The sequence below is a fragment of the Gallinula chloropus genome, assembly GCF_964237585.1.
Source record: "Gallinula chloropus genome assembly, chromosome: 17".
NCBI classification, from domain to species: Eukaryota; Metazoa; Chordata; class Aves; order Gruiformes; family Rallidae; genus Gallinula; species Gallinula chloropus.
The window spans coordinates 8096168-8123614 of record NC_140102.1 but is presented as its reverse complement, the minus strand read 5'-3'; the positions used below and the strand labels follow the sequence as shown (position 1 = coordinate 8123614).

Sequence of the window (27447 nt, the reverse complement as noted above, 5' to 3'; positions counted from 1 at the left end):
TCACTCCACCAGTGAGGAAGCTGGAGGTGCGCAAGGAGCAGGCAGGGAACACAGCCAGGACAGTCAACCCCAGCTGACCAGAGGATATTCCATACTGTATGGTGGCATGCTCATCTGGGGACAGAAGAGGGCATCGGAGGGGATGCTTGGAGTGATGTTGTTTGTCTTCCTAAGTCACCGTTCCATGTGATGGAGCCCTGCTGTCCTGGGGACAGCAGGACACCTGTCTGCCATGGGAAGGGAGAGTGAATTCCTTGTCTTGCTTTGCTTGTGCACACAGCTTTTGCTTTTCCTATTAAACTGGCTTTCTCCCACCCCACAAGTTCTCTCACTCTTGCCCTCGCCCTTCTCTCCCCATCTCACACGGCTGCGAGCGAGCAGCTACATGGCACTTTAGCTGCCAGCTGGGGTTAAACCACAGCAGAGTAGTATAGGGGGAATGGAGGACAAAGAAGAAAAATCTTCTAGACTTGGTTTAAAGCAGTGGGCTTAATTGGAGCTTTGATTCAGCTCCCCAGTGGGTCACCTCAGCTCTTCATCCTTCTCAACCAGGTTAGTGAGCTGGTGTGCACCTTGGGGGCCAAGCCTGAGCAGGGATAGATGGCAAAGTTGAAGGTGTGCGTGAGAGTTCCTGTTAGGTGCAAGTCACCGTATTGCCCTGTGTGCTTGTTCATGTGCAAAACTGAAGGTGGTGTGACCGTTGGGTCACTGTGTGCAAGCTTCAGGTTTCCTTTTGTGCTTCACCTGAGGACTGAAGTAGTGTCACACAGATGGGTGCACTGCTTCCTGCCCGAGCTGTGTGAGTTCTGGAGGACAAAAGGTGTCCCTGTGAATAAGGGATGAAGTATATAAGCAAATCTGAAAAAGTTTATGAAGCTGTGAATGTCTTCCGGTGCACACCTCTTGCAGAAATGTTCTGTCTTTAGCAGCTGGTTGTAGGAAGTGATTGGGAGGGGAATGCTGTTTTTGAAGGTTAGTAGATGATAATTGCAGCGGTGGTTATTAAAGAAAAAGAAGTAGTTGTCAAATACAGGTGGGGTTTTTTTCACACAAAATATTGGCATTTGTACTGAGAGAATGTTCTAATGTTGTGTGAACTAAGCAAAAAGTACATAGGTGTGTTAGCCTATTGGAACTGACCTTGCTTCAGTTATACATAGTGAACTATGGCACAAAGTGGGTGCTGTTCATTCTAATGCTGTAAATGGTCTTAAGAGTGTCTGACATCAGGTTAGTTGCTGATCTGGGGAGAAAAGCTCAGAGTATCAGGCTTGTTTTGGACATCCAGCAAATTACTCTGGTGTTGAATGTTGGACTTGGGTCTCCTGACAGTCAGTCTCTTACCTGTATTCAGCATAATTCCGTACAAGAGATTTTATTACATGCTGGGGTTCAGGATTTGGGTTTCCCATCATCTTTGACAGTGTTTCATGTATTGACAACTTGGGTATATTTGCGTGAGCATCGATGTGATAATGTAGCAGAACATCTCAGACTGTGGTCTCTGCCCAGGCCTCAAATGCCTTGAACTAAAGTTTTGGTTTGTTGCAGAAGTAGCAGCATTAATGAAGCTCAGGATTTCCTACCAAATGTAATCCAGCTCTATCATAATTGTTTTGCTAAGTTACCAAAATTAAAGCAATGTTTGATGACATGCAGTTCCTGTCATTATGTCGTTGCTTGCCAAACAAATACTGTGCTGTAGTCCCATCACTGCTGAGGACTCAGCTATGGTTAATTTTCAAGTTACTACAAATAAATTATTAGAAAGTGTAAATATGCTGCCTCTAATGATGTTTGTGATATTAAAAAGCCTGCTCATAGCTGAAATATCCATCCAATGTCAGAGGTACAGAGTATTTAAATGTGGTGTTTTGTTTTTGTTCCCCCCCTTCTTTCTCTTGGCACTGTTGCTTCTAACAGGGGCTACGATGACCCCATCGAGACGGAGATGGTTGAGGAGAGAATCCCTTACCTTCACGGTGGCTACGCAGCACCACTGGCACAGCCAGAGAGGGGAAGCATGGCGAGTATTGATCGTCTGGGGAAGCGTTCCCCCTCTATTGACAGCATTCGTAAAGACCCCAGGTGGAGGGACCCTGACCTCCCTGAAGTAATTGCCATGCTCAGCCATCCTATCGATCCAGTCAAGTCCAACGCCGCAGCCTACTTGCAGCACTTGTGCTACGAGAACGATAAAATCAAGAAGGATGTGAGGCACCTTAAAGGGATCCCTATCTTGGTGGGCCTGCTTGACCATCCGAAGCCAGAGGTCCATCGTAAAGCCTGTGGGGCTCTTCGAAACATCTCCTACGGGAAGGATAATGAAAACAAGGTGGCTATAAAGAACTGTGATGGGATCCCTGCTTTGATCAGGCTGTTGAGAAAAACAAACGACATGGAAGTCAGAGAGCTAATTACAGGTCAGTGTCTGTGTTTCCTTTACTGAATTATTCTTTAGGGGAATATTTTCAGCTTCAGGAACAAGAATTTCTGGAGTTTAGAGCATTGAAGGAGAATTTAAATCACTGGCTGCAGCTCCTTCTTTAACCACACCACATTTGTGGTATGAGAAGGCCTAAGGCAAACATGCCCTTCAGGAGGAAGTCGAGATCATCTGTGTATGTAACACAGTCGCATTCCCCTGGCTGCTGAGAGATGGATGATGGTTCTTGGATGTAGCATCCAACTGCATGTGGTTGAGTTACTGAAGCTTAAATGAGTTATAGCATCTTCATTGACAGGTAATTTGTATCGCACTTGCCCTCAGTGTGTTGTTATCATGAGGTAAGATATGCTAATCTAAAACTTTCCTTGTTAATCTCTTCCAAAACAATCCTGCTGCCATGTCCCTACTATTTCATATTGATAGACTAGTCAGTCTCCTCAGGAATGCTTCTAGCCCCCGGTGCTGGGGACTCTGAGGCTGGGTATGAAGTTGCAGCACCTCCAGGCAGATTTTAAGGAGTGTAGAGTCTGCTGTTGGGGTGCTATGGACATGGAGTTTGTTTGTTAGAATCATTGGAAAAGGGAGAATTAAGTTTTGAAGTTACTGAGTTCACGCACACTTTGCAGGGAGTTTTTAATCACTTATAACTCCATTATTCAACCTGTTTTTATTTGAACTTAGTCTTGGACATTGTCCAAAAAGAGTAATAAAGCATATGCCAAGTTTCAAAGTTCAGCCATTAAGTGGAAAAGGGTGGAAAAGTATGTCAGCTCTTAAACTAAGGAGAAATATATTGTTCTTCAGTCTCCCATAACTCATCAGGAGTGAAATGGATTTCCCTTTCTCTTCTCAGAAGCAGCAGGGGATATTTGGATGGAGACCAAGGCAGTTGCAATGAATTTCAGTGCCAGAACAAATTTTTTTCAGAAAGTTTTGTGAGTGCAAAAATGAGTCCAGGGCTGAAACTGCTTAGCTACTTTATCAGGGCTGGTGCAAATGTGGATTAAGCCATTAGAAGAAAACATCATAATTCTGTAATCACATCTGAAAAAATTAGAATAGGCTCTCCAAGTTATTATTGGTAATCATAATTCTCTGGGATGAAGAGTGGCCTTGAGTGTTCCAACTGTTCTTCCCCAGCCATTATCAGATATTTTGCAAACTAGGTCTAAATGCATAGTGTAGAAACTGGCAGGGATGTTTTTCCAGTCTCTCTTTTGAGTGAGCTGGTAAAGGAGAGCTGTCTGTTTTGTCAGAGAACCTCTAAGTAGCATGTGTTGGTTGTGGTTTGATTGCTGTCTGTCCTTTGTCTCTTAACGTGGAAGCTCTGTGGATAGTGTTTATATTCCATTTGTTGCACTCTTTTAGTGTGATGGCTGATTCAGATTTATTATTATTTTTTAAATAAAGAGTATCTGTTTATATACTGTTCTAGTTTACTCAAAACTCATTTCTGGAGTGCTGAGAAGGAATAAATTTATTTATTTAGATGCAAGACAGGAGAAGCTGGTCTATAATTTACTCTGAAGGAATATCATTATAATGCCAAGTGGTGATCAGTCACTTCTGAGGTGGTAAAAACAAACTGGATGTTTTCCCTTTTCAGTCTAAATAGTGATTGCTTTGATTTCCAGTTGATTAATTAGCTTTATAGTTCAAATGCATTTTATTTGACGGTAGCTCCTGCTAACTAAATACAGTCTTTATTCCACTTTGTTTTTTGCTATTTAAAGCTCTTTATTTCTCTTTACTGAGAAACACCAGGAATACTGAGGGCATTAACCTAAACAGATGTCCAGCAACAGATGATGTGCATTTAATCTCCACCTAACCAGGAATAATTTCATTCCCCTTCTAAAATGATATCACCAGATCCAGTGTGAGACATCCAAGCATCAGTATAGAAGAGAAGAGTATTCCAGCAATGCCTCTGTGGCTGATGCTGCTGTACTTGCAGTCAGTGTTCAGAGCCCCTCAGCTAATAATGTGGAATTGTCCACTTGAAAAATGAGCTCCAAAAGACAGCAGAGAGAAACAAGAGCCAGCTTGAAGTGCAAAGGGAGCATTCAGATGGGGCTGCTACAAAAGGACTGTGTTTTGCAGCCTCAAAAGTTCAGATAACAATTCTCAAGTTCTCTTGTGGTAGAAACCTTGACTTCCTATCTGGGTACTTTTTCCTTGTGATAAACCAAAGTCTATCTTTGCCATGAGAGTTTTTCCTTCTGTCTGGAGTGAAACTCTGTGGACTTCTCCAGCAATGCAAAAAAAAACCCCCAAAAAACCCATTGCATACAGGGTTTGCTTCTTTATTGCTTTTACCAGGCTGCAAATTCACATGTGGGATGACACATTGACTTGTCTGTGGTTTAATCTTTTTTTAACTTGATGCTGACTGCATTTTGAAAGCTGAATAGTGGTCATCAGCTGGTCATGCCAGATGTGGACGAATGATAAAAAATAATCCTGCTTTCCAGAGAGATTTAAATAATTTGAAGACATTTAAATATTTTAGATGTCCAAATTGCAGTGCACTTCCAGACTTGACATGTTGTTCCTCTGGGTGTGGGACCTTGCCCACATGCAGGACGGGATGTATGTGGGAGCGTACAGTAAGACCCATTATTTGCAGCTGGAGAGGGAGCTTTCTGGCAAGAGAAAGCATCATCCTCCTCTAATTGGAGAGTCAGTCCTTGGCGTTAGTACAGCCCCACGGCCTCTCATTAACTTGGTGATCTGACGCTGCAGCTGTCCAAGAGCAGTGTGAATCAGGCTGGCTGGCTGGGTCTGCTCCGTGGGTTAATGGACTGGGAAAAAAGCCACACCAGTATGTTAAACCATGTCAGAAGTAGATGCCATGGCAGGAGACCATGAGGGAGGAATCAGATGCTGAACGCGTGAGACCTGATGTGTCAGAACTGTGTTCATAACTACTAGTTATGAAATACCTGCTACCTACTGCACTGAGAAGAGTTTGATTTACTGTCCATAAGTAAATCATGAGTAGAGTTGTGATGAGGAATGTTCCATAAAATTCTCCCTTGTATCCCTTTCTAGTCTTGGAACTGTACTAGCCAACTTTCAGTGGATCGTTTTCTTGAAAAACAGAGAAATGAGGATTAAGCTGATAAGGAATTAAATCTCTTCTGATGGGGAAAGCTGCAAAAGTTTTATCGTGAGTGATAAGGAATTTTTGTGGAACAAATGTTCCCGTCAGATATGCAAGACCAGAATTCTATTACATTCTTTGAAAAGCAATCAGAAGTTGGTAGCTTTAATGAATAATTTCATTCTTTCTCAGAACATTGAAAATAATTTTGTTGTTTAACACCACTGCACGGGTTGGAAGTGGTGCAGAACAAGATTTGCCTTGTGCTGTGTGTTGCCAAAGTGGTTTTAATTGAAAAATGATTGACCTTCAGAATGCTCTGCAGAGGAAATATTTTGCTCTGGTACTATAATAGAAACTTGCAGATCGATCAACTTTCTCAGAATTGACACCTTCTGGGGTTTATATACACTAAGTTACTGCCAGCTGATCAGACACCAACTTCTCTTTGAAGTACCATGTGGTCTTGAACTTTCTGATTACAGATGAGCTTACTCATTCAGTTCTCTGTTAGAAAGCTTGTCAGGAGGAGGTCTCTCCTCTTCATGGTGTATTTTGTGACATAGTAGGTAATGGTGAGGTTCTAAACTTGAGCACTAAACCTGCAGAAGCACAGTTTCAGCCTTTGGGACCTTAGAATCATGCAAACAAGTCTGTCAAACAAATGCACATGGGTCCAACAAGTGAGTCCTCCATGAACATCATGCAGAGCACTTCATTTTTCCAAAAGCTGTGTGATCTGGTACAGACCATAGGGACAGAAGTTGACAGCTTCTTCGTCTAATTTCTTGATGACGTTGAATTTTTGCAAGTTGGCAAGCACAGCAGGAAAAGGTTTCCCTTGGATTTCAGATGATAGCATGTATGTATTCTGCTGCAGTGTCCCCGGAAATCTTTTTCCAGCTCAAGGTGGAAATTTAGGATTTAGGAAATTATGCCTGTGGGCCTAATTGCTCTTAATAATACACAAATGGTAGAGCTTTGTTTCTGTTCTATAGTGATATTTAATATATCTTTACAATAATCAGTACTTTGGAAAAAAAAAAACAACCCAAAACTTGTAGGTATTGTCCCTACTTAATGTGCTGAAAGAGCAGAAATTGTATAGGCTATATTAACATACTACCAATAGTATTTATCAATGCAGTAGTTCATCTTCTTTCTCTAGCACTGTGGTCAGAAAGGCAGATACCTGTAGTGAAGGTCATGGAGAATTCCGAGTAACTTCCTTTCCCTTACGCTGCTGCGTTAGTGACTTGATTTCTCTTGAGTGCTATTCATTTGAATCCATTAAACTTAGAGTTTTAAAAACAGTGTTTCCAGCTCGTTAGATCATTAGTGTGTTATGCTAATAGAGACAGGCAATGATTTTTAAAGATGACTGTCAAATTTACAGGGATTTGAATTTATTTTTTTAACCCAGATTTTCTCTCACTACTGATCAGCTCTACAATCTGATCAGAATTCTTCGGGTTTTTTAAGTGGCTGCCAACTTATCAGTGTGTTTTCCGTGGAATTTGTTTTCTCAAGAAGCTGAAGGGATGCTGGGAATTAGACTGCTTTGTTTCGTGATTTTGAGTAAGAAAAATATATTCTTACTGTTTATTTTCTGTATCCCTTCTGGTAGAATATTATTCCAGTGAAGTGAGCCTTGAATCTGCTTTTGTGGGGTTTTATTGGGCTTTTTTCTGCCTTTAGAACACAAGATTCCTTCATCCCTATTTATCTTGGGTTACCTTTCTGTTAAGTGCTGCACGTTTCCCTTTGCTGAATGCTGTTCAGCTGAGGGATTCTTTAGATTTTCCTCAGCTGTCAAGAAGAACCCATTTAAGTGGGTTGACATTTTTGAATAATTTGAAGAGCTTTGTGCTTTTTTTTAATTTAGTAGTAAGTCTTTCTCTTATTCTTCACAGTTTGTTGGTGTTTTCTATGAAAGATTTGTGAGATGGGAGACAGATGGGAAATTGAAAAGCTTGTAAACTGTTGGGGTTGTTTTCTTCAAAAGGGATGAAGGAAAGGGATTCTATGTAATTTAGATCCCCATTGTCTCAGCCCAAAGTCAAAATGTGTTTGCCCTAAAATGCATAATTGGCATTCAGGCTCTGGATAAAAATTCTAGAGAGAGTTGTAGAAGAAATCCTCTCACAGGAGCAGGTAGTTCTCTTGGTCTGGATGGGGGGCTACTGTCATTGGCTGAGCTGCCTTCTGTGTGGCAGATGGGCAGGTTAGTGCTGTTTTCAGTCTCACCATCCAGTTAGAATACTGTTGAATCCCCAGTTGCATTTGGTCTCTTGAAATAACTACTGGTCAGGGAAAGTAGAAGAGAAGATGGAGTTTGGTTGAAGGTGTTGAAAGCTAGACATGAATCTCGAAGTCTTAAAAGCAGCAAAAGATTTGAACACTGGAAGACCTTTGTAGAATCCTGGAAGTTTTATAGGTATTTTTGGCTTTTTATGTATTTGTCTGCCTGATTCTGGTGAAGCAGTGACATTTAACCTTGTTGTGTCACTCTACAGATAGCACATTATGTCATTCCTCCAGGAAAGAGGAGAAGGCAGAATGTAATTTCAGGTGCAAAAGCAGAATGTGTGTTTGAGGAAGGAGCTCTTGCATATAATGGAATTACTAGGTTGGAAAAGACCTTTGAGACCGCTGAGTCCAACCATGCTCATCTTCTACTAAACCACATCCCTGAGCACCTGATCTACCCATCCTTTAAATACATCCAGGGTCGGTGACTCAACCCCTTACCTGGACAGCCTGTTCCGATGCCCGATTACCCTTTCAGTGAAGAAGGGTTGTCAAACTTTTGAACTGAGCTTTCCTGTACACAGATGACTTCAAATTTCCACGTTGTTTCTTGTTAAATATGGTGCAGTTTCAAAGGACTAGGCATGCAGGATCCTTACAAATGCTGTACCAAGTTCCTCAGTTGATACCATCTTTTTTACTAATAGTGGGGCTTTTTTGGCCACTTTAAATACCAAATGCTCCATTTATGTTGCTGTGAGGGACCCCTGACGAGACCCTCCAGAACCAGAGTGTTTTGTACCCACTGTTCTCAGTTGGAGTCTAGGTTTGCTCCAGAGATCGTTACCCTGTGTAATTTTCTGGGATTTATCCATCTTGCTCAGTGCTGTATGTTCAGGTTTTGCATTTGAATTTTGAAGCACTGAGCCAACAATGCATTTAGGGATTTAACTATAATTTCTATTTTTGTATCAATGAGCCTGATATGCTTAAGGAATTGATGTACAGTAACTAAAGAAAGACTCGTCTACTGAAAAATTCAAAATTAATTGGGTAGCTTATATGTCAGGGTTTATAGTCTTATTATAAATATTGACTTTCATTTGGTTCTTGTATGATTACTATTTTTGAGCCAATTTGTTGTTAAAAGTAAAGGCTTTCTTCCACAACAAAATGGGACCAATTAGCATTTTCTGCTTGGTTTTGGGATTTTTCTTATTGTCTGTTTTGTTTGGTGTTTCAGAATGACAAAGGGTGATTTATTCTAATGGGTACGGAGAGAAAATTAATTCCTATTTCACCTGTAAGATCTGGTTTGAAAGCTGGAAAAGTAGGTTATTAAAATCTCGTGCGGTGTGTTGTCTGGGTGGCAAAGGAAATAGGCCAAGAAAGCAGTGGATTAGGAAAAGATTGAAAGAAAGGTTGTGGTGTTCATGCTGTTGTCTGCCTCAGAGTTTCTTTATTAATTAATAGGGTCTCCAAAGTCTGAAGAGATGCCTGGATTTTGTACAGCTCACTTTGTATAAGAGGCACGGTGGAGTTTGACTTATGGGGCTCTGCTAATCATCAGCTGTAGAGGTTATCGTAGAAGTGCCAGTCACTACTCAAACGGAGATAAAGTTCCCATCCTGACCTTGTACCTGTCATGACCCTATATGGATAACATGCTGATATTGAAATAGGACGTTTGGCATTTGGCACTTCCAGCTTGTCGCAGCAGAAGCCTGAGTGCGAAGGATTGTTCCCACGAGATAGCTGCCTTCCTGAGTTCAGGGGTAGGGGCTCTGGCTCTGGCGGTTCTCCGGCACGTAAGAGTGCTGGGCAGCTGTGGACAACCTCACTACTACAAGTCTTCCATTGGCTGGGTACAGCAAGTCTGTGTGTGTGTGTTACGGTGTGACAAAAGGAATAGATCTAAAATCATCTCCAGTCATTTTTTCAAAGTTTGAAAGTTGTTAATATGCACAGACTCACAGTTGTGGTATCGCAGGGAGCCTCAGATTAGTGTTGTACCCTCTTGGGAAAGATTTCCTGTGTGTTCTGGGGAGCTAACCTTTTCTGTTCCCTCTCTCTGAAATTCTGCTGGTCTTCACAGTTTTCCGTGGAGACCAAAAGTGTGCATCTGGCTCCCTCTAAGTGTTGTTACTGATAGTTCGGGAATGTTACCAGGCTGGGGCTGTGCAGAAATTCTCTCTGAAGCAAATGCCCTGTTTTAGTCCTAACCTAATGAGCAGGAAATATCAGGACACTGATCCAGGTCTGCTGGGACGTTGTGTAGCTTATCTAAGGCTGGGTATTTTTACAGTTGTAAGGCTGCTGTTCTGTGAGGCTGTGTGGTGCTTGACTTCTGTCTACTTTGGCTCATGACTGAGGTCAAAATGGAAAGACAGAGGAATTTTGGTTCTCAGCTGTTTCAAGGAATCATATGCTTGTGGCACCGGGTGATTTGAACACGGATGTTGCCTGTGACTGGAAAATGTGAAAGTAAATGGTAGAGGGGAGTCTTGAATTAAATACTGTATTGTGCAGAAGATAAATTCACCTCTGGTTTTAAGAGTTGCTCAATGTACTTGTCTGCTGCACTGGATGAATTTTTACTTTTTGAGGTGCAGGTAAACTTCTAAGTATGCACATTCTGTTACATAGAAAAATCCTATTAAATCTCCAGTATCACATCACGTTTATGTACTCTGTTGTAGGACTTGAAGACTTTACCAACATACAGATCTTGATTAAAGTGCTTCCATGCTTTTGGAAATGCTTCTGTTGCATGACTAGAATTTTCCCTAAGCTCTGCGGTAGTCTGGGTTCTCATCAGGTGGTTTTGACTTCTCGTTTCACTTTATGATGTAACCTTCTAGTGGCTCTGTTTAATCTAGAGATTATAATAGCTGCTATTCTCTTGTTATTTAATAATCACCATTTCTCCTGCAGGCACCCTGTGGAACTTGTCCTCTTACGAACCCCTGAAGATGGTCATCATCAACCACGGTCTGCAGACGCTTACCAATGAGGTGATTATACCCCATTCAGGTTGGGAGAGTGAGCCGAATGAGGACTCAAAGCCCCGTGATGCTGAGTGGACAACTGTCTTCAAGAACACTTCAGGATGCTTACGGTAAGGCAGAGCTGCAGAGTATTCATCTGTTCACCACATCCTGTGTTGGGGATTTTGTTACAATTACTATGATTTGAAGTAAAATATCATGCATCTTTCATTTTCCCCTGAGAGATCCTGATTTCAGTGGCCACAATACTAACGCTTGGAGACATTTGCCTGCCACAGGCTCTCTTGTCACAGGGTGTGTCAGTGTAGGTCTGTCTTGTGGGGTCAGTGTGAAGAGTAGGTCATTTAGCCAGGGTAGGGGGAGTGGATCTATACAGGGAAGTGTGTAATACAATGGAGGGTGACCCAGGTAAGGTTACCTACCAAGCAAACTCCAAAATAAAAAGCATTTCTGCAATGCAAATGGTGCCACATGTACTGAGAATCACACTTTGATGTGTTGGTTGTACTGTGCTCAGCAGGCTGTTTCTACAAATTTTGAAAGCCTTCTCTGTTTCCTTTGGTGGTGCTGGCTTTATTTATTTGAAAAGTGTGCTTTAAAACAAATGCCTGCTTGGTTTTAAGATTTCTCCTATGAAAAGGCTTTTTGTGCAGATGATGGGGAACTGGTTTTATGGAAATTACACTGAGCGTGAAACACAAATCCAGTTTTAGCCACAAATGTGTTTGTGGACACACTCCTATTTTAAGTGAGAATGATTAAGGACTAGGGAATTTAAGAACCTGAGCTACTGACCATGTAGGAACCGATATCTAATACTCTTTGCAAAGTAGCCTGTTCTGGTTAGAAATTGTATTTGAGAGCACCGTGAGAGTCGGACAGTATATGCTGGAGGCTGGGGTCAGGAGGAGTCCTAATGCAGTCTGAAAAACCTTAAAAACATTTTCATTTTGCTTTTCTTGGAGATAATATAATGGAGATGCCCTGTTAGATTCTTCAGCTTTGTGATAAAGTCAATTAGTATGAACAAAACTAATAAAGATTTGTCATCATACCTTGTGTTGCTCTGAAGTATACTTCTGTCAGTTTTCTACTGATTAATGCATCTTCAGAAGTTGGTTCATTTCTCTTTCTTGGGCTTGTGGTCTCTAAATTGCAATAATTATTCCCCTGAGTAAATTCTCAAATGAAGAAAGTAATGAAAAGGGTTCTGAGAGGGCCCATTACTGAAATTATTTGCAGTCCCACTGGAAACTAAGGTCCTTTAAGTAGGCTCCAGACATCATAGGTTTTTACTTACTAGTGTCTCATTTTCTAATGGTGTTCTGCAAGAGGAAATTAGTCATGGTGGGGGATAAAAGGATTATCTGAATGAATGAGACTCTCCAGTAAGTGTAGACAATAATTTGATCATTAGTAGACCTAATCCACATCATAAATTTTTATCAGTATGTACAGTACCGTGATCCACTTGAACTTCTTCATTCCAGGATAGTTTTGAGTTGGGTTGGTTTGTATGTTGGTTGGTTGGGGTGTTTTCTTCATTTTGAAGTAAGGTACTGGTTTTACAGGACATGCAAAAGGTGATGCCACTTCAGATGGTGTGTTCTTAATGCTAATGAAGAAGGCTGTGGAGCATAGTAATATAGAGATACATCAGTTAGAGAATGTCAAGTTTTGGTAATTAAGAGGTCCTGATGCACTTCAGATGCATTGGGACAGCATCCACTGATTGGTGACTGCTTCTGTTGCTGAAGGGAGGAAATGCATTCCAGTCCTTTCATCTCTAGTCCCTGCTGTCTGTCGTGTGGGACTATGTGCTTCCTTATGGAAAACTTGAAGCTTCAGTCAGATGTGGGGCAAGGTGATTTCATGCTTGTAAGTAGCTCCTTAAGGTAAATGGAGACCTGAAGGCAGGTCAGCAGGTAATCTGAAAAAGGTTTGCCTGTGTGTCTCTGCTGTGCCCTGGAGAGAGCAACCTCTTACATGGGAGAGAACTCCTTCCTCCTGTGAGCCCAAGACAGCAAACAGAGTACATGAGATAGGAGCTGTCGTTCAGTGGATCGCGCTTCTTGTTACAATGTAAATGATACTACATATCTTTTGTAGAGGACTTCCAGATCTAGGGATAAACTTGGAGATATCAAAAGTTGTTATCATTACTACTGTTGGAAATAATTTTGCATTGCTTGTTGAAATCCTCCACAGCTCATCCTTAGAAGTGCCAGCAAGATAAGATAGTTAACACCAGCAGAGAATAAATTGTTGCAGCCATCTGTCTGACAGACGTCGGTGTTTAAAAACCCCTTTCCCTACTCTTCTCTTGTTGACACAGTAGCTGGTCCTAGAAATTCAATTTTCCATGAATGGAGCTTATTGCAGTCTACAAACTGTTTAGCACTTTGACATTTAATTGGGAGGTTAGTCCTGTTGATGGTGTGCCAGCCTCCTTTGTCTCCTTTGAAAATGAGCCTCAGGTGTGTGCTGCGTTGTCTTCCAAAACAACTGAGAGCATCTTTGAGCTTCTGAGGTTTCAGATGTCTTTGCAGTTCAAATCCAAGCAAAAGATAGGCATTATGCATGCAGGGTGGCATTTGTTTCAGGATCAGTTTTGCCGTTACTGAAGTTTATCAACAGATGTGGGCGAGTTTGAAGCAAACTCAGTGACTCACAGCGTGAACTGCCAGTTAATTACTTGTGCTTTCTCTAACACTGCTTTCTGATCTTTACTTTGTTCTTGATGTAGGTCTTTCCTTTGATAATGTGGAGCCTTGAAACATTCATTTCAAAATAATTGAAAACAAGTAATTTAAAAAAATACAACTGTGCCTCCTCTCAAAATCCCAATCTATCCCATTTTCCAGTCCTATCCTGCCTATAATGCCTTTTTAATGCCATTTTTTTTCTCCTGTGTGATTCCTGAGTCCCTCTTGGAGAGTTGAGGTGCTGCTGTGTGTGCAGGTCTCTGTAGGGCAGGGTGAATCCTATTTTTATTCATGTTAGACTGCTTGTGCCAAAGGGTGGATTAACATCTGCTGTTAGCATCACAGAGTGTAGTGCTGCAGGTGTGTGTGGGGTGAAGGGCCCTTCAGCAAAAGGGTCAGTAATTGGGGCCAGTATCTTCAGAAATATTTGTACCTGGATTAGAGTTGTTTTGCTTGGGAGTTTTAACTTTGCAAGGTAAGAGACATGATCCATACACTGTTTTACCTCTTACCCCAAGCAAAGGTAGCTGACTGTCTTTGTGTAGCCCTGATTTCTGCCTTCTATCTAAACTAACAAAAATCTGTGTGTTGCTTGAAGTTGATTTTAGTCTATACAGCCAAGGGACTTGTGCTGAGGAGTGGACCTGTGAGAGCTGCTGTTTGGGAGAGCCCAGTGCATGACACTGAGAAATGCTGGACCTGGGCATTTGCAAGGTGGAAATCAGAGAAACTGTGCAAAGTTTGTTATCGTCAGGGATGCCATCCAAGTATTATCTCTTTTGCCAGCAGTTAAGTATCACTAGGATTGCCTGTGGTACTTGGTGCAAGCTGGAGCATAGGAAGCTCCATGTGAATATAAGGGAGAACTTTTTCCCTGTAAGGGTGATGGAGCCCTGGGACAGGCTGCCCAGAGAGGTTGTGGAGTCTCCTTCTCTGGAGACATTCAAACCCACCTGAATGCATTCCTGTATGATTTGGTCTTGATGATTCTGCTCTGGCAGGGGGGTTGGACTAGATCATCTTTCAGGGTCCCTTCCAGCTCCTAATGTTCTGTGATTCTGTGATGTCTATAGCAAAATGCCATAGCTAACGTAGCCAGGAAGAATCTAAGGAAGAAAGGCAACTTGTTATGGTTTATATTGTCTTGGAGACCAGTGTTTAAGAGTTCTGAAGTGAAGCCTTTGCCTATGTCTCTGGCCATTACTGAGATCTTTGAATCGTGATAATATCTGGAACGCGATGAGTGGGTTCTGTGTGCCATCCCGCTCTGTACTTAATTGAGTTGCCAAAAACTCTCTTGAAACAAATGTTTTGGGAATCCTGTATTCCCCTTTGCAAAATAAAGACTTGGCAGCACAGCCAGTTTGCAAACTATGATCTGGTAATGAAGTTTATGGTGTGCTTTTTCTGTGCTCTATACCCAGAATCACTGAATTTTTCAGAAACTAGCGTAGGTGATAATTTTGTCTACATTCTTACTCTGAGATAAATGTTTCCTCTTCCATTGCTATTTATAGGGGCAGACCCAACATAATGACTGGATCTGCAATGTCTGTAATAATTTTAGTACTTAAAACAGTCTTGAGCCTTGTGATGAATGCTGCCTTGTGTGTAATTTTACAGCATAAATGTATTCATGTATCTGTTGAACCTGTTGAGAGAAATAGGTATGGTGGAAACCTGGCAAAGAACAGTAGGGTAAAAGGAGGGGAGGCAAAGGTGGATATATTAAAATTAAGTTCATTTTTGCCTATGGAAAAGTAGGAGTGGAGAAGAAATAAGGTATTTTCTAGGATAAGCACAGATGTGCCCTTTATTTCCTTTGGTGTGCAAGTTCTGTGGGTTTGCACTGTATTTTATTCTTTTAGGTATGTGGAAAATGTCTCTTCTAGGTACTGTCTTTTATCTCTTTTATTTTCTTTAAACCCCTGAATCCCTGCTGGGATTTTCAATCCAGAAGCATTTGTTTTTAAACTGTACCCTCCTCCAGTTTAAATAGTGTAATGATTGGGTGCATCTTAACAAGACCATTTTGTGATCCTTCCTATAACTTTGAGCAAGGCATTAAGGTGCTTTAAGAGAAGAGTACAAGTTAAATTGTTGGCAGGATTGATGGAGCTGAGGCTGGATCCTGTGCACCCAGGTGGTGCCCGAGACCTTCGCTGAGTCTCCAGGTTTCTCCCCAGGTGCTTTGCTGCCTTAGAGGGGAAGTGTCCCATCAGTGGGTCAGGGAGTGCTGCTGCAGTCCCAGGACCTCTCATTTTCTGTATAGATATCCACCATGATTCCAGCTTGTCTGGAAGCAGCAAGGATTTTAATGGTTTAAAAATGAAATTCACTCTGGGCTTAATTGCTCTTTTCTGCCTAATTACTTTTAATTCTCCCTTGGATTTTTCAACTTCTAAGAGGACCGAGTAGAACTTAGTTCCTAAATTGCCAACTTTCTAGCCTGATTCCTGTGCTAAACTGACCTGCTGTCAACAAATGTTAAATGAATTAATTTGCATAGCAAACAGATGCAAAGCACTCCTTTTTCCAGGGTACCATCTGTAGTTGCAGCATTTCTTGTCAGTTCTCCAAGTACACGGAAATTCGCATTCACAAATAGCCTCAGGGTTCAGAGACCTGGCCGTGGGTGTACAAACACAAACAAACTGCACTCGCTTGACTTCCACTAAAAGCATGCATTCTTCAGATGGAAATTGCACACAACAGCTTGTCCAACATCAGCTCCTGAGAAAAGAAGGGACAACCTGGTGGCTAGAGCTGTAACAAGTAGTATGGATTTAATTGCTGTTCTACTACTCTGACATAATTATGGGGAAGATTAATGGTATAAACTTTTTTCTGGTCTAATTTTTAATAGCCCTGTCTCCTTCTGGGTTTGGTGAGATTCTGGCTCTCATGCTTGAGCGGATCTGGACTTCCATCACTGATGTTCATTTTCCCATCTTTAACGTGGAACTGGCACCTGTGTCCTTATCTTCCCCCGAAGCTGGTAAATACCAGTAGTTCAAGGATTGTGAAGTGCTTGGTCCTAGAGATAAGCACCTCTAGTAGGTGTAAATTAAGAGTTTAGTCCCATGGAATTAAAACTTAGGAGTTAATGGTAAGTCTAAGAGATGATGTTTGAAAACACAGGGTAAGGACTTGATACATTCAGAGCCGAAAACATACTTCACTGGGGTAGGAAATAACATGTCAGGATCTGCAGGCTCCTGTTGCTTTTATGTACTTCAGAGGAAAGAGGGCTGCAGGAGCTTGATGGTAAATCATTAATGCTTGGGATGTGCCCACTAGAGTTTTTGTATGGGAATGTTTTAATCTTTTTTTCTGAGGAGAGAGAGCATTATGGTCTTTGTGTGTACAGCTTGTCCTGCAGATGTAACTCTCAGTGCTTCAGTCATACGTAACACTGCGTGATGGTAATGGGCTCGCTCCTCCAGTCCTCGCTGTCTTTACGTCCTTGGGAGTGAGTATATGCATACAAACACCCACAGTGTGCACTGTTTGTAGCAGGAGTGTGTGTGTCTCTGAGCCATAAAGGGGTAAAGAAGGTTTGTCAAACAGGATCTGTGGGCTTGTTTTGGCAGAAAAGTTCTCTCAGAGGTTTCAGTGGTACTGGTGTGTTGATTTTTTTCCTTCCCATCACTGCATGCTGAATTTGAGGAAAGGAAGGAAGAAAGGCTGTCAAAGCCAGGTGCTTATGCCCTCCTTTCTTATTAATGATTAATGTATGGCTTTTCTCTGAAGAAAAGTGCTTGGGAATTAGAGCTTTTGAAGTGAATTACCTTCAAGCTCTATCCATCTTTAAATCCTGCAGGCATGATAATAGTATGTGGTGACAGTCACATACTATTTTGTCCTATCTGCACTCTCAAATACTTGAGGCAGTCTCATCTCCAACTGACTGAACTAAGAAGGCACTTAAGTGCAAATCTCTGACCTGGAAGTGCTGTCTAGTGAAGAGCAGGGCACAGGAGGTGAAGCTCAGGCGTTGCTGCTACAATGCTGCCAGCCAAGCTGCCCTTGGTGTTGGGGGAAAGTGCTTGCTGAAGCGTGGCAGGGCAGAGGAGATATGTAAATGTTGGCTTGCAGGTCCTGGATGGGTTTTTTTCCTCCTCTTTTTATCAGCAGCAAACTAGTAATTGAGCTTCATGAGTTTAGTACAGAGCCCTCCTTGGGGCGCCTACATTTCTCCCCCACACCCAAAAAGGATTGGACAGAGTCATTTGGTGGACTTTTCCTCCTAATCGATTCAAGCAGTCTTTCATGTGCATTTTTAGGCAGCTGTTTAACTGAGGAGGCTTGGGCAGCTTGCAGAGCTTAGTGCCTCCTTGTCCTACCCAGAGGAGATGAGGGCAGGTGCTGCCACGTCTTTGCCCACACGCCATTCTTGGAGGCTGGTGGGCTCATCATTTCCAAACTGGGCACAGCCTTTGGGAGATTGCCAATCCACAAACTAGAGTTAATGAAGCTGTCAATGCTTTGTTGTGCAGTGGGTACTTTTGAACTGGACTTGCAGTGAAGGAATATTAGAAAGAGATAAAAACTCAATGGAACAGGAATTTGCGGGTGAATCTTCGCTTTGGAGGCAGCAAGCTGCATGGAAAAAGGAGAAGCTTATCTGCCCAACCCAGACTGGAAAAAAACCAACTCAAATTAAAAACCCACACAATAGAGAGGAGTGAGCAAAGGCAGTTTCTTAATTAGCTTACTGATACTGTGCAGGATCACAGCATATGGCTGTCCTGGGGCTTATATGATGAGCAGAGCGTTTAATTCGTGCTAGTAAGGAGCTGTTAGGGCTCCTCTTGACAGTTCCTGATGTTTAGCTTGTAATATAAATAAATTATGCATAGATTTTAGCAGCAGAGACATAACCTAGTTACATTGCAACCTTAATGCTTTACAATCAAATCTGAAGTATAAATTTAAAGTTGTGCACTTGCTTATTGCTTTCTGTCATTCCTCAGAAGGAATCGAGGTCCCTTCTCCCTCAGCTGTCAGTGAAGGGAATCTACAAAAACGTCTGTTGCTGTGGTGTGATGAAGAGGAAGACTGAAACAGACCTCACTTCAGTCACTGTAGTGGACATAGTTTGCTTTGGAAGGCATATGAACTGTGATCCTCTAGATAAATACCACCTTGGTTTTGTTTTTTTTGAGTTTCTTTTCACATTGCAGCAGCCATGTGGGATAAAGCAAGCAGAGCCCTTTGGCCTCTCCTCCAAGCAGGAGTAATTTGGAAGCTAAGTAGCTGCTGGGCATCGTGGAATTGTTGCGCATTTCTGCATCATTTTGCACTACAGGAGAATGAGCTGAGGCCCTCCAAGTAGGTCATGCAGGAGGTAACCAGTCAGCATTTTACTGAGAAGGTATTACACAATGTTTGGGATATAGAGAGTCACGAATAACAAAGGATGGACTTGACATCTGTACCTTGTTGAACTGCTGGCTGTTGAGTCCCTGCTTATTACAGGGAGCTCTTTTAGTCAGTGCTGACATGAATAGAGGACGTGACGGTGTGCTTTTTAGATCTCTTGCTCCGTGCCAGTGTTGCTGGAGCACAGGCTAAGCTTGGGAAGCCCTTTTCAGGGGTGGCTTTTTGTATGCCCTCTTTTAAGCATTTGACCAGCTAAACAAAAAGCAATCCCTTTGGGTTTTACATGCAAGACAACCAGAGCTGCTGCTCTGTTTTCTCTCTCAGGTCTGGCTGGTAAGTGGATGCTTAAGTGGAGCAGAAATGACCAGTGGGATCTCCTGCCCAGATCTGGTACACCGTTTCTTAGCGGAACAGCTGCTCCCTACCTAATGTCACCATCAGTAGAGCTCCTCCATCTTTCTGCTTATTTCATTTGGACTTTGGCTTCTTACTATTTCCTTTGCTATATTCCCTGCTTGATTTCTGATCCAGCTGTCTGCTGCCAAACTCCATTGTGTTGTACAGGGCTCTTTGACCAGTGCTGCCCAGATCAGGTTATCGCTGTGTCACAGGCAGCTGCTTTCTTTTTATCTCTTACTTTCAGAACAATGAGCAATAACACAAATTAAACTTTCTGGTATTTCATGTGAACTGAAGTATGGAAGTCATTCTGTTTCTGCATGAAATGATAGAATGATTTTAAAATACTGTATATTCCTCTGTTGGGACATTCGGTACCTAGAAAAACGTTTGGAAATAGAGTATGTTTACTGCAGCTATTATTTATCCATCTCCTCTGGCTGTCATCCAAATAAAAATCTCTTAATAGTGAAGCAAGGGTGTGGAAGGGTGTTTTTATACCGAGGGTTCTGAATGTCAGAGTAGGGGCACAGAGCAACTAATACATTTAAAGTAGACTTGAGAGAACCTTGTGGATTTTTATCAGCTGAAGTATATAAAACTCAGTGTCTGGACAGCAGAGTCTCAGTGACGGTGTTAGTTGAGGTGTCTTGCAAGATGTGTGTACTGCCCATTGGCTCTGCCATAACTCTGCCATAATTTAGCCTGCTCCTGTAGTACAGGTTACTCAACCCATCAGGAAACCTGGGGTGTTCATAGCTCTCTGGCTTGCAGCGATCACAGGTATCCTTATCTTCTTCAACAGTGCTGAGACAGCCTAAATAGAAGCCAATGTTGCTTTTTAGGCTGGCAATACAAAAATAGCTATTAGAAGGCTGTTTACAACAGGAGAAAGTACGATTGGTTTGGGCACTCTGAGGCCCTGCAGTGTACACAAAGCGGCTGCTGAAACCCGTCGCTGTCTAAGCCTCAGCTCTCATCCAGGGGAAAGTGGAAATGTTGCTAGGAATGAGGATACATTAAAAATCTGCAGTTCAGCTTTCTATCTATATAAAAACCGAAGTCCCCAACCTGATGTTTTCGTCCCCAGCTGGGTCTCTAAACAAAGTGGCTTTTACACCTGCTGAACAGAAGCAGGATGGTAAGTGTGCAGCGATACTCAAACCTCTGGCTTTTAGCTTCATCTGCAGCACTGTTGGATAACAACTGATGGCTGTTTCCAGCCAGGTGGCAGACACAGCAATGATCTTGAAAATACTAGTTTTAATGTTCAGAGAAAAAATGTGTGTGTCTGATGCCTGTATTTTCTATTTATCATTTAAAAAAACCCCAAACAAATGCTCTCCACGTCTCCACTCCATCTTTCAGATGGTGAGGGAGAGCTCAGTGGGGGCATTGCTACACGGTTTGCATGGAAATAGTGCAAATTAAGTGCCATGCATTTAATTACTTTTAAAACTTTACTCTTGAGGATAATTTTGCTGTGTGGCACATAGTAGTAATAGCTCACCTATCTAGAGGTGATGAATACCAACTCTGTTCTGCAGATGCAAATGTTATGTTCAGGCTTGCATATCATTAAGACGACTATTTGGTGATAATGATAACCTTATCTAAAGCATGAACAGATTTCTCAACACGTTCCCCGCCATTTTCTGAAGTCTTTAATACCACTGGACTGGATTCCTAGCCTGATGTGTTTCTATGCTGGTAGATATTTGCTTTTATTTAACATTTACTTAGTGCTCCTCTGTTTTGTTTTCTCAGGGAAAGCATATATTTGAACATCCTTACAAATCCTCTTTCACTAGTCCTGTCGACAGTCTGGACTCAAAGAATTTGAGGAAGCATCCAGGTTGCGTTTCCAGTTAAAGCAGGGGGATTTCAAATCTCTGAAATCACATTTGTGCTTTACTATTTTACATAAAATCAGTCATACAGTTTGTTTCCTTCCTGTGTACTTTGAGTAACATGGACAGGAATTCCACATCTTAATCCTAGAATTGCTCTTTTGAGTGTGTTGAATAGATTTATGGCAAACACGCAGTGAAGCTTTCTACTACCCTTTGCCTTGTGATGTGAGAAAGTTACTGTTGTTTGTGAAATAGATTTTAAATTTAATGGACTCTTGGAACAGTAGTGAAAAGCAGAGAAGGTCAGGAAGAGCAGCAGAGGCCTCTCCAGGGGTGAAGAGATGAGGCAAGCGGGCTGCACAGAACACCAGAGATGAAGGGCAGGTATCACTTGTCACTGTTCTGTGTAAGAAGTAGTTCAGGTAGTTCCTCCTCCCCATTCCCATCCATTTTGACAGGCAGTCAACTTTATGTTCATTTGTAACAGGATTTTGCTTATAACCACGGTCTCAGAAGCCCTGCAGAGTTAAGAAGAAAGTATCTTTGACTTTATCTAGAGAGGTTCTTGATACTAAGACTGTCCCAGCAAGCAAATCGCTGAGATAATGTGTGTAATTCCAGCATCTTTGAGCCATTCCAGTCATTGCATGGCAGCCTGGCTCCAAAGTAACTGGAGTGAGCAAGCACCTCAGCTAGGCCTCGGGCTTCCTTTTCTAATTGGTGTTTTGTATCAAACACTCCATCCACTGAAGAATTAATTGTCATCTGATCTAAAGCAATGCTTGTCTGATGTGTAGAAAAGTCTGGTGAAAAGCAAAGCTTTCCACTTCATCCTGGTCTGATTGCCATGAGTTGCATGCTGATCTGCTGCATGAGTTTCAAGAGGCTTCTGCCTTATGAAGGCTTTGTGTTCCTGCTCTGGAGTGTCACCCTGTGTAAGATGACTAACAATCCCCTGTTAATGTCTGCTGGAATTTGTCACCCCTTTGTTGATTTTAATCAGTCTTCAGAGTGTTCAGAAACCTCTCTTTGAAAGTTTCCTTTGGAACGTGATTTAGTTACATCTTTCATCCCATAAATGTAACCAATCTGTAAGATGCCTCAAGAACAGCTCCAGTGCAGATGTGAAATTGGAAGAGATTTTTCCTGCCTCTGGTCAGTGGAGTGTGACATAAGGGTGTAGTTTCCCTCCTTTTTTTATGACCAGTAGTAGCATTAGCCCTCTTCTCCACTTTTGCCTCCATGCTACAGTCCCTCCTGAAGACCCAAGATGTGAATCTGACAGATGACTACCAGCTGGTGTTTTTCAAAGAGTCATACCACACCGGGGCAGAAATGCAGCCTGGCATTTTCCTGGGTTCTCTGGGGTTTTGAAGGTTTCTCTGGATCATGGAATCCAACCCTGGGAGTAGTTCTCCTGGGACTGCCAAGTGACAGCTTACTCAAAGGATACTGTCTTCATCGTGTCTGCCTTTGCTTAGTCCATAGGGATGTTTGGCATACTTGGCCATGTATCTGAAATGCAGATATTCCCTTGGGAATTGAGAGCTCTTCACTGCCTTTTGCAGTGTTGGAGCAGCAGAAAGACCAGAATCTGGGAAGCAGCTGCCAATCTGGACATAGTCTTTGAGGTCTGTGTTGCCCAGACTTGAGCTGAGCATTTCAGAAGGTCTGGCTTATAATTGCAGACAAGGAAATGGGTTTTGTTGTTCCATGTTGGGTAAATCCCGTCAGAGGCAGGAATCTCTTCACCCAAGGAGAGATAACTAGCAGAATCCCAAGAGTGTCGAGTATTTATAGAGCAGATGTTTCTGCATCAGATGCTCCTAAGATACCTTTTCTGATGAGTTAGTTACGACATTAAAACTGCAAAGCTTGATGTCTGGATAACTTATTCATAGCATTAATTAGCTATTAATTTGATCCTGCAGAGGTTTCATGCTTATTTATGTGTGATATAAGTGGGAATTTTTTCTTAATTTTCAGTAAATTTTTCTATATTTGAACATACAGCAAGCAATACCAACATACCAGCTCTTACTGATGCACTTTTATAGTATCTTTTTCAGTTATAACCTTCTTGGTGCCTACCTTAGTATTAATCCTCATACAGATTGAGAATTAAGAAAGGGTGTGGTGCTGCTGATAACCAAAGCAGGAAAACAAATGTGCTACAGGTGTGGTAGCACAAATGGACCATAGAAAAATCTCTTATGAATGGTTCATGGGGTAAGAACGGTGTGAAGGATTTGATTTTTTGCCAATTCTCATTTACTTACGTTTTGAAGTCCACAAGTGTTCCTTATGTATTGTAGCTCTCTATTTCTAAAAGTTAACGAGGGAATAAGGAATGTGATGCACAACTCCAGAAAAGACCATTTTTAGTGCATTTCTGTCACCCTTGAGCTTAAGTAATGTTCCACTTTAATAGATGTGCTTGGAGGCGGAGCTGCTATTGTTTGTTGTTACAGCTACTGAAAGGTTTCCCAGAGAATTTGAATTCTAATTTCAGTTTCATAAATGCTTTACATTAAAATTCACATTTGGGCTTTTAATACAAAATGATTAGTACAACTGGAGATAGAAAAACAACATGTAGAATTCTCCTTTCCACATATCCTGTGGAATCTTATTTCAATATCCAATTTACCTGCCCTGTACCAGGTGTTGTTAGAGGTGAGGCTGTGATAGGGTTTCAGGAAAGGATTTGTTTATCTGTGCATTTCATTTGTGTTCTTAATTGAAAGTTAATGTGCAGTTACAGCAACCAGCTGACAATTGTCTTCAGATTTTGAGAGGTTTCTGAGAAAATGTGGGGGTTTTCCTAGTCATCCAATTAACACACCAGCCTGCCTGGGTGATGAGGGACATGGGAGGGGACCACGATTATTTTGTTCATTACTTGGAGATTGGCAGTGCCACATGTTAGTTAAAAAGAAAAACTGGCTGCATGGTCCTGACAGCAGAAGGTAATGATTGTGTTCTGAGCTTTTGAGAGCTAACCTTACACAGGTTTGTGGAATTCAAAGACCGTGAAAGCTGAAATGTTGGCTCTGGTGTTGTCAAAGTTCACACATTTCAGCTCTGAGAGAACTTCCCATACAGGTTTTGCCAGCAGACGCTATTAAGAATTGTTTTGTCACTCCATTCCCCCCCCCCCCAAAAAAGAGAAAAAAAAAAAGATAAGCAGAAAAGGCAGGTTTTGGAAAGCTGCCTTGACTTTTACTTATTTCTTGGACAACAGCAGGTTGATGCTCACGCAAGGCTGGAGCTTTAGTATGTAGAGGGCAAGTGAGGCTCAGTTCATAGCTCCCTTCTGACAATTTCTACAACTTTAACAACTCCAAGTAGCCATTCACTGGTCTGCCTCACATCTACCCATGCCCTTCCCCAGAGCAGTGTCTGGAGAAATGTAAAGCCATATAAACATAGTGACTGTCGTCTTTTACATTCTGTGCATGACTGTACACAGTGTGAAGGGTGGGCTTTAATGTCAACACGTGGGATTTCAACTGGGTGGAAGTAACTCCCAGTCAGGAAGCTGGGGATACGGACTGGTTTGGGAGAAATGCAGAGCAGTCAAGGAGATGGCAACTGTATATGGTGACTCCCATCCCGACTTATTCGGAGTGGATGGGGAACCACAGGAAGTGAAAAACAATCTTATGTCCAGATCGATTAAATAAAATACAGCCTGTTGCACACCTGGTTTTAATCATTTTCATTTTTGAATTTCTGTGGCCAGGAATACTGCTGAGCAGTTCTGTGATTTGTGGATCTCTTCAGGTGATGACAGTATCATGGTGATGGTTAGAGGGCTAAGTTTTCTTTTCAATCTCTCCTGTTAGGAATGTAAGTTCAGATGGAGCAGAAGCGCGCAGAAGACTCAGAGAGTGTGATGGTTTGGTGGATGCCCTCCTTCATGCTCTACAGTCTGCAGTTGGCAAGAAGGATACAGACAATAAGGTGAACTTCATTAAAAATGAATGTGTGTTTCCATTAATTTAGGTCGCAGTGTTGCACTGCGATCTGACTTCTGTTTACCAGCCTCAGAATAGGATTATGCTTGCCTCAGAAAATTAAGTCATTATCTTCCTCTCATCTCTGACATGATATCCACAGTAGTACTGATGGGGTGTCAGCATGATGCTGCTATGGTACCTTGTGTGGCTGATGAGGCGAGCAGAGGCAAGTGGTTATGAAGGGTGGGGAGAATGGTCCTTCATTAGCGTCAGTGGCATTATTGCTGCTGTTCGGAATTACATGTGTTTATAAGTGCAGTCTTCAAACCAGAAGTGAGTCCCATTGTGTTGTGCTTTGCACAATGCCAGCAAAAGAGTCAGCTCCCATTCTAAAGATTTTATTCAGCACCATCTCTGAAGACTGGTGCTTAGAAATTAAGATATTTCTTCAGACCTGCAGCACTTTCATTGTGCCTTTTTTTTTTTTAGCTGCAGATTTTGATTAATCTGGTTTTATCATCATCTCATCCTGTGGTGCTTAAAAGCATATTTACGTGCATAAGAGACACCATAAGCTTAACCTGTTTAAAAAAGAAAGAGCATACTATTGCTTTATCCCACCAGTAAGGCCTGTAAAGCATTGTTATTTTATACTTTTTGAGTCTCAACATGTGATGGACTATACAAGGGAATTCTAAAGCCCTGTCACTTAATCAGATAATTTTGGAAGTGGATTTTGTAACCACCCGATGTGCTATGGATTAGTTATTACTACAGGACAACATGTGTTCTCATTGAAATCTTCACAAGGCCCAGGTTTTGACCCAGGGAATATTTAATAAAATGGGCCCCTTGGGGATTGTAAAGGTTGGAAGAGTGAGAGAGAGGCTTGTATTAAAGTAAGATCCTTATATGATCTTTTTCTGCTGCATGTTTGATCCTTTGGTGAATTGTATTCTGTATGTGAGATCAGGTGGTATTTTTGATTAGAGAGTTTTCATTTTGAATGGGTGCTATTTATGCAGCGCTTCACTTTCGGAAGAATGAAATTGGTTTTAGAACAAGAACAAACCTTAATTTAAGGGATCTTGACTAAATATTCCTTGAAAGCTACACTCTTTTCCTGAGGCAGGTCGGCTATTTTTAAATTCCCCGAAATCCTCTACTGTATAATATAATGGTTTGCAAATAAAAGGGTACAATACTTATAATAACATAAATTTCTCCATAACAGTCTGTGGAGAACTGCGTGTGCATCATGCGGAACCTTTCCTATCATGTCCACAAAGAGGTCCCTGGAGCAGATAAGTACCAGGAATCAGATGCCAGTCAGACCACAAACACAGGAGGCTCTCAGAAGAAGAAGAAAGACGATGCTGGTTGTTTTGGTGGAAAAAAAGCTAAAGGTACGTGTTGCAGAGAGCTCAGAACTGGAAATGGATTTGGGGGTAAATTTTGCTGTGTAAGCCTGCTCTTGCAAGCACGTCCATTGCACTGGTTTAGTGATGCAGTGTGTGGAGGTGTGTGTCTGCAGTGCTGTGGCATGTGTTCGTTCATCTCCCTTGCTGTATCGCCAACGCGCATCCAAGACTTTGTTCCGCAGTTGCTATAGTTCTGTTTGGCTTTACACAGGAGTGGTGCATGCTGACAGATGACACTCCACTGTTGGACAAAGGTGGACATGCTTGGCCTGTCCTCTGCGCTGACGTGTTCTTGCATCTGTCAATCTGCTTGGCTGTAGAGCATGTGTCACGGCCTCCAGCAGCCAGGCCAGCACACGTTCATCCCTGTGCATGGTAGTCCTGCCTGTACATCTTCCAGGCCTCCAGTCTCTCCCATTTGAAAACAAACTGAAAGCCTACCTTCCACTGACAGACACAACATACAGCCTCCCAGTTCTGTCGCTCTTTCAGTAATTTAAATTGCAAACATAATTTTGTAGCTTTTAATTGTCAGTCACTTTTAGACCTGTTCTCTCCTCTGGGGCATGAGTATTGCAAATGAGTTTTGTTACAAGAGAGGATTAATAGGCTCAGTAACCCCCTCTTCCATCTTCCCTTTAGAAAAAGACACTCAAATTATATCGTTTTCTTTGTTGTTTAGAGAAATGACTATTCTAGACTGAATTCAGAGATAATTAACTCTGTTTTTTGACTATGCTCCATTTTCCTCATTCATGTGTGCTCACATCCTGGCTTACTATTTATAGCCTGGTCTAGGGAAGGTTTTGGTCCTGAAGAGACAGTACAGAATTGTTTGAACTTGACGGACTGTGTGCTGCACGTTCTCCCTCTTTTGACCTGACCTGTACACATTGTTAAATTGTTCTG

At 42.0% G+C, this 27447-nt stretch overlaps 1 protein-coding gene across 1 annotated transcript in view; it reads left to right on the top strand.

Moving 5' to 3' along the window:
* ARVCF (ARVCF delta catenin family member) overlaps positions 1–27447 on the top strand; it is a gene marked incomplete at both ends in the record, with an annotated part of 159706 nt that overhangs the window by 87500 nt on the left and 44759 nt on the right. Inside the window, 4 exons of the mRNA XM_084271971.1 lie at positions 1924–2423; positions 10740–10923; positions 25004–25121; positions 26352–26523. Coding sequence (XP_084128097.1) covers positions 1924–2423; positions 10740–10923; positions 25004–25121; positions 26352–26523 — 974 coding nt within the window. The remainder of the gene's footprint in view (positions 1–1923; positions 2424–10739; positions 10924–25003; positions 25122–26351; positions 26524–27447) is intronic.